Genomic DNA, 14251 nt, shown 5'->3' on the forward strand with positions numbered 1-14251 from the left:
TTTTCTCCCAGTATTTTTCTTTCCCTTTTCCACAAAATTTTTAGCCTTTTAATAATTTCCAGAAAATTATTTTATGCATTACCAGTCTGAGATTAATGGTTTTATTTCATAACAAAGACATTTAAATAAATTATATTAGTGTTTCTTAAAGTTGGATAAATTCCAGACAGTTTTTTTCCAGGATGATGAGCCTGAGGAAGAGGGAATTCAGAGAAAATTTAAAAATGGGAAAACTACTCTAAGGATTTGCAACTATAAAAACTGTGGTATTACAGAAAGGAAGGGCTGGAAATTCAGAGATGTGGGAATACTGAGCTTGTTCAAAGTGGGACACCCAAAAGGAGCTATCTTATGGGAAATTAACATTATGGAATTTCCTTGAGTGAAGAGGAATCTGGAAATACAGGTGTTATTGTCACGTGGAGAAGCTGAAACAATAAAGAAAAAGACTTCTTAGAATGAGAATTCTGAACTTTGGTGACTCTTCACAGGAGAGAGGAAATATAATCATTGAGAGAGGAAAAAATATCACTTGTAGAAGAGGGAAGAGGGAGAAACACCAGGCCCTGGCCTGAAACCAAGAGGAGTGGTTACTGAGGTCTTCCACCATTCGTCATCTGCCTTAGAAAGATCAAGAAGAATGAGAATAGTTACCAAACCAAGGTAAAATGATGATGTAGAAAGAGAAACAAAGTGTTACACCTGACAAGTCCACAGGCGGACATCTCATCCTACCCACCCACCCACCAAACAAACCGCGTCCTAGGAAGATGAAGTCCAAGTTCATTCACTGAGCCACCTTGAGACAGAAGGGTTTCGTTATCCTGGCTTTGTAATCCAATGTTCTTTTTGCTCCCATACTTTGCAACCTAATCTCCTAACGAGGGTATTCCACAGAAGTTACTAATGCAACTTTCAGGAAGGTAGGTATCATTTTTAATTCAACAGTGACTATAATCGGGATAAAGTTTAAATTAATAAAGCAAAGGGGCGGAGCGTTTCAATGACAATCATTCGAACCTTTTACCTACAAAGCTGGGTCACAAGTACAGCTCCTATGTAAAATTATTATTGTGTTTTATTCTAAGGAAACGTAATTCTACGCAACTGGTGAATGATACAGAGGGAACTAACTATAGAGGAAAATACGAAAAGAGAGACTGTGGAAAGTTGGGGAAGAAGATACACCATCTCCTCAACTCAAAGTCTCTCCACGGAAACACTGGTTCCCCAAAAAGACATCAAGGAACACTTCCATCTCATCCAAGGGATGAAGTATTTTGAAATTGGGTGGTGAAAGCCTTACCCACTCCCCACACTGTAATGCATCTTTACATCAACACTAAAAACCAAGAACACCACCGTCAAAAAAAAAAATAAAACCAATGAAAAATGCCTCCTAGTCTTCAGGAAGAATCCTGACCCCAAGGAAGACAGATGATTCTCCTCCACAATAAACAGCTGGTCTTACCAGGATGGCAGAGAGGCAGATCCCTCATGGAGATTCTAGATAACCTGGGTTCCTTCTAATCCTACGATTTTCAGAAAGACAAACCTCTGTTTAGATACATAGCTGTATGCACTAGTTCAATTTTTGAACAGCTCAGCATTTCCTACCTCTAATTTGTCAATTTTTCCAGTAGAATGCATAATGTAAAATAGGTACTTTCCAGGATGCCAAGTTAACTATAAAAAGGATTTCACGAAGGTTTTTCACTAGAAGTAAATTTTGAGACCAGACTTTTGCTGTTAAGGAATAAAAAGTACAACCAGTGGTGATAATAGGAGAAACAGGTGCCAACAACTGAAATCAGGTGAATATTTCACTTACCTCTGGTTCCCATAGCACTGAGAACAGTAACGAATTATCTGATACGTCTGATCAAATATTATATAATTTTAGGCAGCTTTTATATTTTACAATACAGAAATAACCATCCTCCCTCTGTGTTTGCTTTTTCCCTATATACCTTGAGGACATAAAGCTTTTAAGATTTATAAGCAGTAGAAAATACTTGAAACTCCAATTTGTATTAAAACATTATTCTTTGCACGAAACCACTGACCCATTTTTCTAAAGTAAAAATAACTGGTAGGTTTTTACTTTCATTGAAAATATACCAATCACAGTTCAATTATTATATTCACACAGCACCTCGAAGACAATTTTTCAAGTTGCACAACTGACCTTCTTTTCTATAAAAATACAGAGAAAGCCTAAATTATAAGTCATTGTATTATGGAACATTTTGAAAGGAGAATCCTGTTGCTTTTCTTGCATTTAAATCAATTTGGATCTTTAATACTTCTTTGCATTTCCTTGCATATTTGTAAGCACGGCTTCAATTTTTTTTAACTTAAAGGAAAATATCTGACCACCTTATAGATTGACAAATGATACCTTGTTAGACAGCTGTACAGAAAAAAAAAACAAACCCATACATGTAACAGATTTCCAGAGACAGAAATAAACTTCCTTTGCAAAGAAGAATCCACACATGGCACGATCCCGCCACAGACCACCGCGTGGAGATTGACTCTGGTCTCTCAGCAGGAACCTGACACATGTGGGTGGAATCCGCATCACTCACCTGTCTGGCTTAGCTGGGAGGTGCTTCGACTCCTCCGAGACACTATGGCGACCACTTTGGCACTCAGGCTGGACCTCCTTTTCTTTCCACCTGCTCCGACGGTGCCCACAGCCGTGTCCGACTGGCTGCCATCATTGTGCTCCAGTGTGTACATCTCTCCACTCACACTGGTGCTCTTCGTGATGGCTCTTCCCGAAGTCCCCATCCGTCTGCCTTGCATTTTAGGGGTAAATGAACTATATTTACAAAGTAAAAACATATATGCATCCATAAATTACAGGTCAGCATAACTGGAACCCTGAATCTAATTTATTTTTAAATAATCCAGGCAAATTTTTAGGGGCAAAAGCCAGTTGAGTAGTATTCATATAGCTATAAATACTTTAAGATCATATCACCATCCCCAAATACGTACTAGATGTACCTTAAGACAATATTATTTCAACACAGAGTAATCTATAAACTTTTTAAAGACAGTAAAAAGAAATGCAACCAATGCTGTCTGTGGGGAGGTAAATGTGACTGACCAATTCTGTAAATAGTTACTATGTTACTTTCAGAGAAAAACTAAAATATTTAAACCCATAAGAAAAGTTCATATACATTCCTGAGGAAAAAAGTATTGCTAAACATTGATACTCTGAATTCGCCACACGACGAGGTTTAAAGATGAAAACAGTACTTGTTCCAGTTTCCCCTCCGGATTCTACCCACAGACATCCCCTTTGCTACCTGAGGCTGACAAGTCTAGGAAAGACGCTAGTGAGGCAAACGCCCTTCCCCTCTTCCTTGGCCCCTGTCTCCTCCTCACAAATGCCATCTCACTTCCTCCTTCAGCTCACGCTCCAGGTTGAGACCTTCCTTTCCTTTTTCTTCTCCATCAAAACTGACTTGTCTCTGTTCCCAGACTGCACTAGTTTATCTGAGTAGATCACTGTACTTCTCTCCCAAATGAATACATTATTGCTGAGAATTTCAGGCACCATGAAAGGTTGATGGGAAAAAAATCCTAGTTGCCAAAGTAAGTGCACGTCTGTGAGCTGGGGAGCAGGGGTGAGGTCCCCATCTTCACATTACACTGACATGCAGCTGTATCACCCATCGAGAACTTTTTGGTCCAATAAAGACCTGGTTTGATATATCTGAAATGACCCTCTTAATTTTAAGTTTCTTCAAAATATATGTAGAAATTGGCTTACGTGACGCTCACCACCATCTTGATGGTCTACTTCTTGTTTTGAAATACGAAATACATGACCCAATAGCTTCTTTTAACAGTGATGACACTTAATGTGCAAGTCAGAATAAATCCTAATATGACAGAAACAATAAAACAGAAAGTCTTCGGATCACGCAACGTGTTGATGGTCACATATACAATGAGTGTTTCAGTGGAAAGGGAAATTGGTATGGGGTGAGTTCAGAAAGGTGGCACGGCAAGATCGTGGGGGGCTCAGAAGCATGGAAAAGAAACAAGACTGCCCGGGCCTTAGATCCCTTCACAGATTATGAATTGAAAAGAGAGACCTCTGGAGTGATCTGGAGTTTTTAATCCCTGGCTGCATTTCTCGAATTGGTCCACATCAAAATTTTCCTGATAATACAGTAATAAGATACGTATATTCTTTCAATTTATTCGAATCATCTTTTCATGAACTCAGTTGATTTTTTTTCTGTGAGGAAGATCGGCCCTGAGCTAACATCTGACAACTCTCCTCTTTTTGCTGAGGAAGACGGGCTCTGGACTAACATCCCTGCCCATCTTCCTCCACTTTATATGGGACTCCTGCCACAGCATGGCTTGACAAGTGGTGTGTTGGTGCGCGCCCAGGATCTGAACTGGCGAACCCCAGGCCGCCGCAGCGGAGCTCGCACACTTAATCCCTTGCGCCACCCGGCCAGCCCCTGAACTCAAAGTTTTAAAGCCATTTGCAAGTCTGATAATTTTGCTAGGCATTTAATACAGTCTCTTTTTCAAAAGATTAATGAGGACAGCGTTACACGTGACCAGTCCAAAACGGATTCCTGGGGGGTTTACACACTCAACTGCAGTGAACTTTCTTTCCTGATGAATATTATGGTCAGTTTTCTCTCTGTCTTCACCAATTTATTTGAATGCGTTACCTAAATCTGCCACCTCCTTCAGTCTACTCTTGTTACCTGCTTTTTCTACGATTTTACTTGCAGACTTCTTCTGAAGGATACACAGAAATGTCAGGATTTGGTCCATTTCACAGTCATAGTATCCATCTTCATTCAAACACCTGTGACTGAGAAATCAGGTCTTTTCATCTCTCATCACTATTTCCAGAACACTCCCCACAGTGGTTATTGTAAACCTCTCTTCTGATGATTTCAATTTTACCTTCACAGTATGGATAAACTAGTATGTACCTTTTTTCTCCCCATTGTTTCCATGAAAATGGAATTCTATCACAACTCTCAATTTCTATTTTAAAAATCATTCCACAAAAAAATACTATTGTGAAATTTTGGACAAGGTTCTTTAGGTTATAGAGAAGTTTAAAAGAACAGAAAAATGTTTTCTATAATATTTCTATCATGAAAATTTACTCAAGATGAGCTAGGAAGATTCAAAATATTTTTCATGGATATTTTATTACAGCAATGAAATGATCTATAATGTTGCCAAATAAAAATTCTGAAAAAAATTTTAGGAAATCTGTATAGTCAGTGATTACCATTTTCGGGGGGTGAGTTAAGAAGTTATGTTAAAAATGATTTTGTGAATAAACATAAGATTTTTCCTCCCAAAATAAAATATTTTGTTTAGAAGCTTAAAAGCATTCTCAGCTGACCTGAGGACCATGCATAGCTTCCTGAAGAATCCAGAATACGCTGTTCAATGAGAACACGTCGAGGCATTTCAGCTCTTCTGCCGTCTAACTGAGGGGGAGGGGTGGGGGTCTGATCAGTCAGATTAATTAAATCAATGTGAAAGTCACTGTTTTGGCACAAATATGTTTTCTATTCTCCTATTTCTTGGCTTTTTATTTGCTCTGCTTCCACTGATGGAAACCTACACCTGTTGTTTCTCCTGTCATCTGGTGGCCTGAACCCTTCAAGACGAACTTCAAGGCTCTCTGCTTTACAAAGCTTTTTGGGGTCTCTCAGCGTCACGACTGCTGTCTCCCAGCCCTCTACTTTGTATTTGGTACTGGTTACATTAAAATCCTGATGTTTTCAGTCAGCATGCACCTACGAATCACAAATTTGCTCCGGCCCCCTTCCCGCTCCGAGTGACTCCATGACTCATGGGTATAAACAAGGGATCTCCCGGTGTAGAGCGACTGCGATGCACCCACCTTTACATCAAACACAGCCCACCCTCCTCCTTTGACACCCCTCTCCTGCTCCTGCTGACTGTGCTGAAAGGTCCTCAGAGTCATCTGTATGTTCTGTCCTCCTACTCTCTTCTGACTAACCTGAATCAGGCGGTGTCCCCACCGCTTCACCAAAGCCACCATTTACCCAAGTCACCAGTGACTCCATGAGCTGTCACTTCGCAGCCCTTATCCTTTGACCTCTCAGGACATCACGTATCTGACAAAGCTTTTGATTCTTTTGATCTTGAAACACGTGATCCTCGTGATTTTCCCACTTCGTGCCTCACGGGCAGGACCTTTATCTTCTCCATCCCTAACGGCTGAGGTTCCTCAGAGCCCAGCCCCTTGAGCTGGGTTTCCCCACAGAAGCCCAGCTCCCTGGATGTCTCGTCCGGTCCCAAGTTTCACCTGCTTCTATGTGCTGCGGAGTCCAAGGCTTTTCTCCGCCTTGTCTCAGCCCTTAACTCCAGATTCATGCATCTAGTTATCAGCTGACATCCTCACTTGGATAAGTCTAAGAAGGCTCTCAAAGATAATGTGCCCAACCCAACCAAAAACTGCTCCCTCTCTAATACTCCACACCACACTAAGGACAGCCATTCACCCACCTGCTCAGAGGAATATCCGCCTCCTTTCTGTTAAGAAAAAAAAAATATCTAAACTTGGAACTTAGACCAAAAAAAAAGGTTACCTTACCTTTTAATGCCATGCTTGAGCATTACGTGACAAGCCCACCTAAGGGCCATTTGACCCCCAGGGGACTTGGCCTCCAGTCAAGTCTCTGACTTACTGCTTACTCTCACAATAGTTACAGTCAGCCATTTTACAACTCTGTAAAGTTAGATGTTAACTAGAAGAAAACCAATAAGGAGCAAATGATTACCATTTAGTAGAGAGGACAACCCCAAAGGTTATGGTTTTACTGACCTAGAGAACATCATCCAGTTTTGAATCTAACTGAATAATAATATTCCAGCATTTCCTTTTTTTCCCAATGATTACATATGGGTGTGCGTAAGTACATGAGGCTCCTGAACCATCTTTGGAACCAGTTTGTCATCTGGTTGGTTTTCTCACTGATGAGTTAAAACTCTGACGTTTGCTCTCTTTCTTATAACTACGTTTTAATTTTGAGAGTTATATTTTGATAGTGTTGGAAGCCCCATGAAAATGCTCACATGGACGCCCTGCTGGAGCCAGTTAAACCGAGATGTCCGAGCAGGCACCCCAGCCTCCGTACGCCCACAGATGCCTTTTCCTGGCTCCTCGATTTAACATCAAGTGGCAGCAGAACATTACTTGCAGTCTCTGTTTCTCTGTTTTCTTTTCTCTGCCTCTGGTTTTCTATGTTTGTTTGTTGCTGGTCCTGGTGCTTGGTAAATTTGCCTGTGATTTTGCTTTGTGTGTGACTGAGAGCACACTCCCCACCTGTGGCAACAACAACAGGGAATCTCTCTGTGGATGAAATCTGCTGCATGCAGACATCAGGGATAAATTAAAGGTTGGGTGAGAGATCACAGAAAATCCAGTTGTTAATCTTTAGGTCCCTCTGTCCACACGCCACTAAAAGCTCACGTCACTCAAGAACGTCTTGTGCACAATGCAAAGAGTCTGGGCTTGGGTTTCTTTGGTAATTTTGGACCCACGGCTGAGTGGTAAAACTGAGGCAGCTAGTTTTCTCTGTACATTTCAAAAATAGTCTTTTCATTTGGTGATAAAGATCTCTTACTTTGTGTGCACCCCAGGGATAGCTGTCTAGACAGACAGTTATTAGATTTCAAGGTATCTTAAATCTAATATAGCTCCTGTTCTGATTGATCCATACAGACAAATAAGTGCTTGTATAATTCTAGTATAATTAACTAAAGAATCCCCAGAGACAAAAGAAACTGAACTTCTAATACTTTGAATATGCTCGCCTTTTAAGAAAAATCCATTCTCAAGAAATTGCTAACTCAGAAGAATTGTAATATAAGAATCTAAATCCACAATCAAAGAGAATTCTTGCAGATATCAAACTAGTTTGATAAATTTGGCTTAAAAACAGCTTTATGAAACCACAGTGAGACGCGGCTTTGCACGCACTAGGACAGCCATAATAAAAGGGACAGTAACAAGTGTTGACAACAGTCTGGAGGAACTGGAACCCTCATACAATGCTGGCAGGAATGTAAAATGATGCAGCCGTTTTGGGAAACAGTTTGGCAGTTTAGTTAAATTAGAGTTACCATGTGACCCAACAGTTTCACTCCTAGGTACACACCCAAGAGAATTGAAAACATATATCCACACAAACACTTATATATGAATATTCATATCAACATGATTCATAACAGTTAAAAAGGGGAAATAACCCAAATGCCCATCAACTGATGAATGGAGAAACAAAATGTGGTCTATCCATACAATGGAACATTGTCGACCACAGAAAGGAATGAAGTGCTGATTCGAGTTACAAACATGGGTGAAGTTGAAAACATCACACCATGTGAAAGAAGCCAAATGCAAAAGGCTACATACTGTTGGATTCCATTTAAATGGAACGTCCAAAGTCAAACCCATAGAGACAAAATTCGGATTAGTGGTCGCCAGAGGCCAGAGGAAAGAAATGGGGAGTTACTGCTAATGGGTATGGGTTTCTTTTGGGGGATGATAAAAACTTTCTGGAATTAGACAGTTGTGATGGTTGCACAACTAACTGTGAATATAATAAAAACCACTGGATTGTAGAATTTAACAGGGTCAATTTTATGGTATGTGATTATATCTCAGTTTTTTAAAAAACAGTTTTATGTCTTCTTCCAGATTTTATCAGTGTGGTATATAATACAAGCACAAAATTTTATTTTATTTTTTGAGATTTAGCTTGGTTTCCTCATGGACACACTAGTTAATCTAGAATTCCTAAACTTCCTATACTGATTTTACTTAGTGGATAAGCTAACATTTCTTCCAATAACATTTAAGATTATGAAAAATGTAAAATTATGTAATAACTAAATCAAACTATAATTCTGAAAAAAACTCTGATATCAACAGTAATTAAGTTGGAGTGTCACTTTAAACATAATTTCCAAGTGATTAATTAGTTAACTTTAAGATTTACCATTGGTATTAAACTTCATTAAGTAATAAAAAAATTTTGAATATCTGGACAATTTCTAAGTTAGAATATAATACTTGTACATAAAAAGCATCTAATTTTATATGTTGTATAAAACTTTGTCTATGGTGGCTTTATCGTTGGATGATGTTAAGGTTTACCTTCATTTTTTAAACTTTAAGAAACGCATGAGGGATGCTGTGAGTGCGGGGTGTTCACTGTGCACTTGCTGGGCTGATAAATCACTTGCACAGGGCAGCCTGTTATGCTCGATTATCTATCTCCAAGTTTTCTCCATGAAAGAGAAGCTTAGATTAAAAGTTGTAATTAATATGGATGGTTCATTCTAAACTGGAAACAAAAATGGAAAAAATAAATGAATACATATTCAAGGTAACAGAAGTGTTTTTATTTGTTAAAGGAAAAGAAGGAAATCATTTCATACAGTGAAACACCTGGAATATGAATGAAGACAGTAAAAGTCAGAGCTCGGGTGGATATATTAAATTCTAGAAGGTTTGAGGAAAAGCGAGTTATTTACCCTGGTTTACTGCAGTTGTAAACAGTAAGTCTGAAGAGCAAAAAAACAAAACTTTGACCAACTGTCTCCATTTGATGGAAATATTCACAGTAATAAGAAAGGTCTGTGAGTTGTTTACTGACAGGTGTTATATTAATGCAAGATTAGAATCTGGTTTTCTGTTAAAATGACTAATTGATATAGCATGTTTAGTCGAGAACAAATTTCACTCAATCAGTCCTGGCAAGCTCACCCCTGAGAGACAAGAGTTGTACTTCACATGCAGAACCGACACGTGCAGAGCCTGCCAAGGAAGCTGGTCTAGCATCTGTTCTCCAGCCTCCAGGATCTTAGAACTACAGGTGATAAAGAAGGTCACGTCCTGCGCTTCAGCAAAACTGGGGACCTCACACCGACAGGCACTGCAAAGGAAGCCTGGTGCTGACATCCCTCTGGCCCACGCTGTAAATGACACATAGGACTCGGTGTGACATGACTCACCACAAAACGGCAAAGGTGCTCGGATAATCTATATGCATCTAATCTAATCAAAGATGCCATCAATATTAAGATATATCAACATTTTATGAAAAAAGAGAGAAAAAATGCTGCTGATTAAACTGACATGCCATCAATTGTAAAATACAGACTGACCACATATAGGGTAAAGTACAAACCAGTGTGCACGGCAGAATCAACGGAATTATGGTGACAGATAACTTAGAAACTCATTTCAAACAAGAATTTTAAAAGACTGATAGAGGCCGGCCCGGTGGCACAAGTGGTTAAGTGCGAGCGCTCCGCTGCGGCGGCCTGGGGTTCGCCGGTTCGGATCCCAGGCGCGCACCGACGCACTGCTTGTCAAGCCTTGCTGTGGCGGTGTCCTGTATAAAGTGGAGGAAAATGGGCATGGATGTTAGCCCAGGGCCAGTCTTCCTCAGCAAAAAGAGGAGGATTGGCATCAGATGTTAGCTCAGGGCTGATCTTCCTCACAAAAAAAAAATAAATAAATAACAGATTGATAAAATAAAATTGAAGCCTCATGAGCTAACATTCCCCAAAACAGACTAAAGAGACTTTATGTGACCTACAGATACACAAGGATCGATCACATCAGCAATCAGATCTGCACCTTGAGTTGCCAGATTCTGGCTCATTATTCGAATGTACACTGGTGGGCACACTATCTTGGAACAGGATGAAAAGATATGGCCTAAAATATCTTCTCATTTTCAGAAAGGAAGGATACTTTCAGGAAAGGCAAACGAGGGGCTATGTAAAGATGGTTCCCACTCTTAGTGACAAATTTAGCTTAAAAAGAATTAGAATCAATTTCTATATATTCAACAAACCAAAGAACCTAGACAGGTCTTCCATGACTCCATGGTAAGCCTCAAAAGGGACAAGTAATATAATGCGCATTAGAAGATGGCTGTAATACCCATAAATTCATAATACTGTTTACAAAATACTAAAAGTCAACCCAAATTATTTGAGTCCTCCACTTAAGTTGGATCAATACACCAGTTACTAATCACCAACGGTGAACACAAACTGATCAAGAGAACCATCCCCAAGCATCTACCCTATAATTCCAGTCGTTAAGACACAGGGCCTGATACCTGACAGCCAAGACGGCACCACAAACCACCCCAAGCTGTCCCGTGGACCTGTCCGGTAGGAGGCACAGCGCCCTCAGGTCAGATCACCACTTTTACTCAATCCCTGCAAGTGGGCCAGACCCCAGGAGTAACTGCCTCTGTGTAATTCTTATTGAATTTCACTCACACATACATACCTGTATTTATATGTGAGGCTGTAAGTTGTCTTCATATTGAGGACTTACACACATTCTGTTAGTTTATTCCTAGGTATTTCATGTTTCTGATTATAATGTATTGATGGTATCGTATAAATTTCATTTCCTAATGTCTGTTGCTGGTACATAAAAATACAATTGATTTTCATATATTGACCTTGTATCCAGTGACTCTGCCAAATTCATTTATTAATCCCAATAGTTGTTTTCTAGATTCCTTTGTTTTTTTTTTTTTAATATGTGTGATCATATAAACTGTGAATAATGACAGTTTAAATTCTTCATTTGCAATCTTCACAGCTTGTATTTGTTTTTTCTTGCTGTATTACTACACTGCCAGGTCCAGCACTGGCCAAGACATCTGAACAACACTGAATAGAAGTGTGAGTGGCCTCAGGGAACACGGGGGAAATGTTCAGTATTCCACTACTAAATACGATGCCTATCATAGAGTTATTGTAGATAACCTTTACTGTTTTGAGAAAATTCTCTTCTTAGTTTGCTAAGATATTTTATCAAACGTGTTGAATTTTATCAAATGCTTTTTTTCTATATATCTGTTGAGATGATGACATGTTCATATGGTTACTTTAATTCTATAATGAATTACATAGAGATAATGTCAGACTAGTCGTGCATTTACAGAACAAAACTGTGTTCGTCATAATGTATTCTCCTTTGTCTCTCAAAATTTCTCTCAATAGATAGATAGACACATCGATAGATTGATAGAGAGGGAGAGATAGGTAGATAGATAGATAGATAGGTAGGTAGGTAGGTAGGTAGGTAGGTAGGTAGATAGATAGATAGATAGACGATAGATAGATCACCCTGTGACAGAGACTGGAAGTCTCCACTTAACCAAACAATGTAAGAGCCATGCTCCGTGATGGCAATACTGGCATGAGGAGAGTGACCATGTCCGCAGAGGGGACAGGAAGTCTTTAGGGAAGCCCCATCAAGCTGGAACAGACATCCTGAGGTCCAAAAATGTCTAAAAATCCCATAGATGGAATTTTTAAAAAGTGATATCTATCATCTCTCTCTATCGTCTATCATCTACCTATCTATCCATATATCTATCCATCTATCTATCTATCTATCTATCTATCTATCTATCTATCTATCTATCTATCTATCTACCTACCTATCTATCCATGCATCTATCTATCTTTCTCTCTCTCTATCTGGATTAAATTTGCTAAAATTTTGTTTGAGGCCTTTCATCTATCTTAATGAGAGATTTTGGCCTGTAATTTTCCTATCTTGTAATGTCCTTACCAAATTTACCAAGTATAGGCTGGCCTCAGAGAGTCTGAAAGTATTTCTCCTTTTTATTCTGTGGAAAAATTGTATAAGACTGAGAGCATTTATTCTTTAAATATTTGGAATAATTTACCAGCGAATCCCCCTGGGTGAGGAGTTTTCCTTGTGGAGAGGTCTAAAACAATTATAGAATCTTTTTCTAAATAAATATAGGACTTTTCAGAGTTTAAGTTGTGACTTCGAAGGACTTTGTGGATTTCATCTAAATCAAGGTTGGGCAAACTTATTTTGTAAAGGACCAGATAGTACAATACTTTAGGTTTTGTGGGCTGTACTGTCTCTGTTGCAACTACTTAACCTTGCTGTTGTGGTGAGAAAACAGTCATGGATGACACATTAACAAATGGAATAGACGTGCTCAATAAACCTTTGTTCACAAAACAGGCAGTGGGCCATGTCTGGTCTGTTGGCCATTGTTTGCTGACCCTGATCTGAGTTGTAAAACTTATTGGCATAACCCTGTTCACAATATCATTTAACTGTCTGGTAACCTGCGCTTGTATCTCCCTTTTCCGTTTCCTGATGGTGGAATGTGTATTACTCCCTTGAGGACTTCTGACGCAATTACCTGCGTCGCTGGAGTTGGGTCCACCACTGGAGTTTGTTTTTAATATCACATCTGTTCACTCTTTTTCTTCTCTTTTCTGCCTAGCTAGTTTAATTAGGTATATTTTCTCCACTATTAGCATCTGAGTTGTGCATTCTTCTAGTATTTATTAGTGGCTAAAGATTAAAATATGCCCCTTGACTTCTCAGAATCTTCTTTAAATGAGAAATGTTATCCCTTCCAGAATAATGCAAGAAATTGACTCCATTTACTCGCCTCCAACCTTTCAGGCTGGTATTTTATATGTTTTACTTCTACATATGTTTTAACTACGCAAGAGGTGGCTGTCGTTTGTTCTTACTATTACTCACTCTCTCCAGTGCTCTTCATTCTTCCTCAAGTTCAGTTCTTCCAACTGGGGACATTTTCCTTCCACAGGAAGTGCAGGTCTGCTGGGGATGAATTCTCTTAGCTGTTTTTATTCATTCATTCATTCATTCCTTGTCTGAACGATATTTTCGCTGGGTAATGTTTACTAAGCATAAATTTTTAAGTTGGAAGTTTTTATTTGTTCCTATGGCATTCTTTATTTCAGTCATTCCACCGCTTTTTAGCTTTCATAATATCTCTGGAAATTTCAGCCAAAGTCTATTGTTGCTTCTCTGAAGAGAATCTCTCTTTTTCCCCCTGAGATTCTTCTAAGAAATGTCTTTCCTTTAGTTTTCAGTACTTTGATCATGATATTGCTACATTTTTTTTCTTTTTATATATCTTTGGATTTTTAAAGATTTTTGGATTTATAATTTGATGTATTTCATCAGTTTTGGAAAATTCTCAGCCAGTACCTCAGTATTTGACATTTCCTGTCATTTCCTCCCCTTCTGGGACCCCAATTACACATGATAGACTTTCCATCTCGTCACCTTTGTCTCTTCTGTTCTCCTCCCATTTCTCTCCTTTTTCCTCTCTGTGCATTGATTTATATACTGTCCACCAAC

At 39.1% G+C, this 14251-nt stretch overlaps 1 protein-coding gene across 1 annotated transcript in view; it reads right to left on the reverse strand.

Moving 5' to 3' along the window:
- RIMS1 (regulating synaptic membrane exocytosis 1) overlaps nt 1–14251 on the reverse strand; it is a 445223-nt gene that overhangs the window by 50902 nt on the left and 380070 nt on the right. The window contains 1 exon segment of the mRNA XM_058554050.1: nt 2592–2827. Coding sequence (XP_058410033.1) covers nt 2592–2827 — 236 coding nt within the window.

Source organism: Diceros bicornis, chromosome 14, assembly GCF_020826845.1.
Source record: "Diceros bicornis minor isolate mBicDic1 chromosome 14, mDicBic1.mat.cur, whole genome shotgun sequence".
Taxonomy (NCBI): Eukaryota; Metazoa; Chordata; class Mammalia; order Perissodactyla; family Rhinocerotidae; genus Diceros; species Diceros bicornis.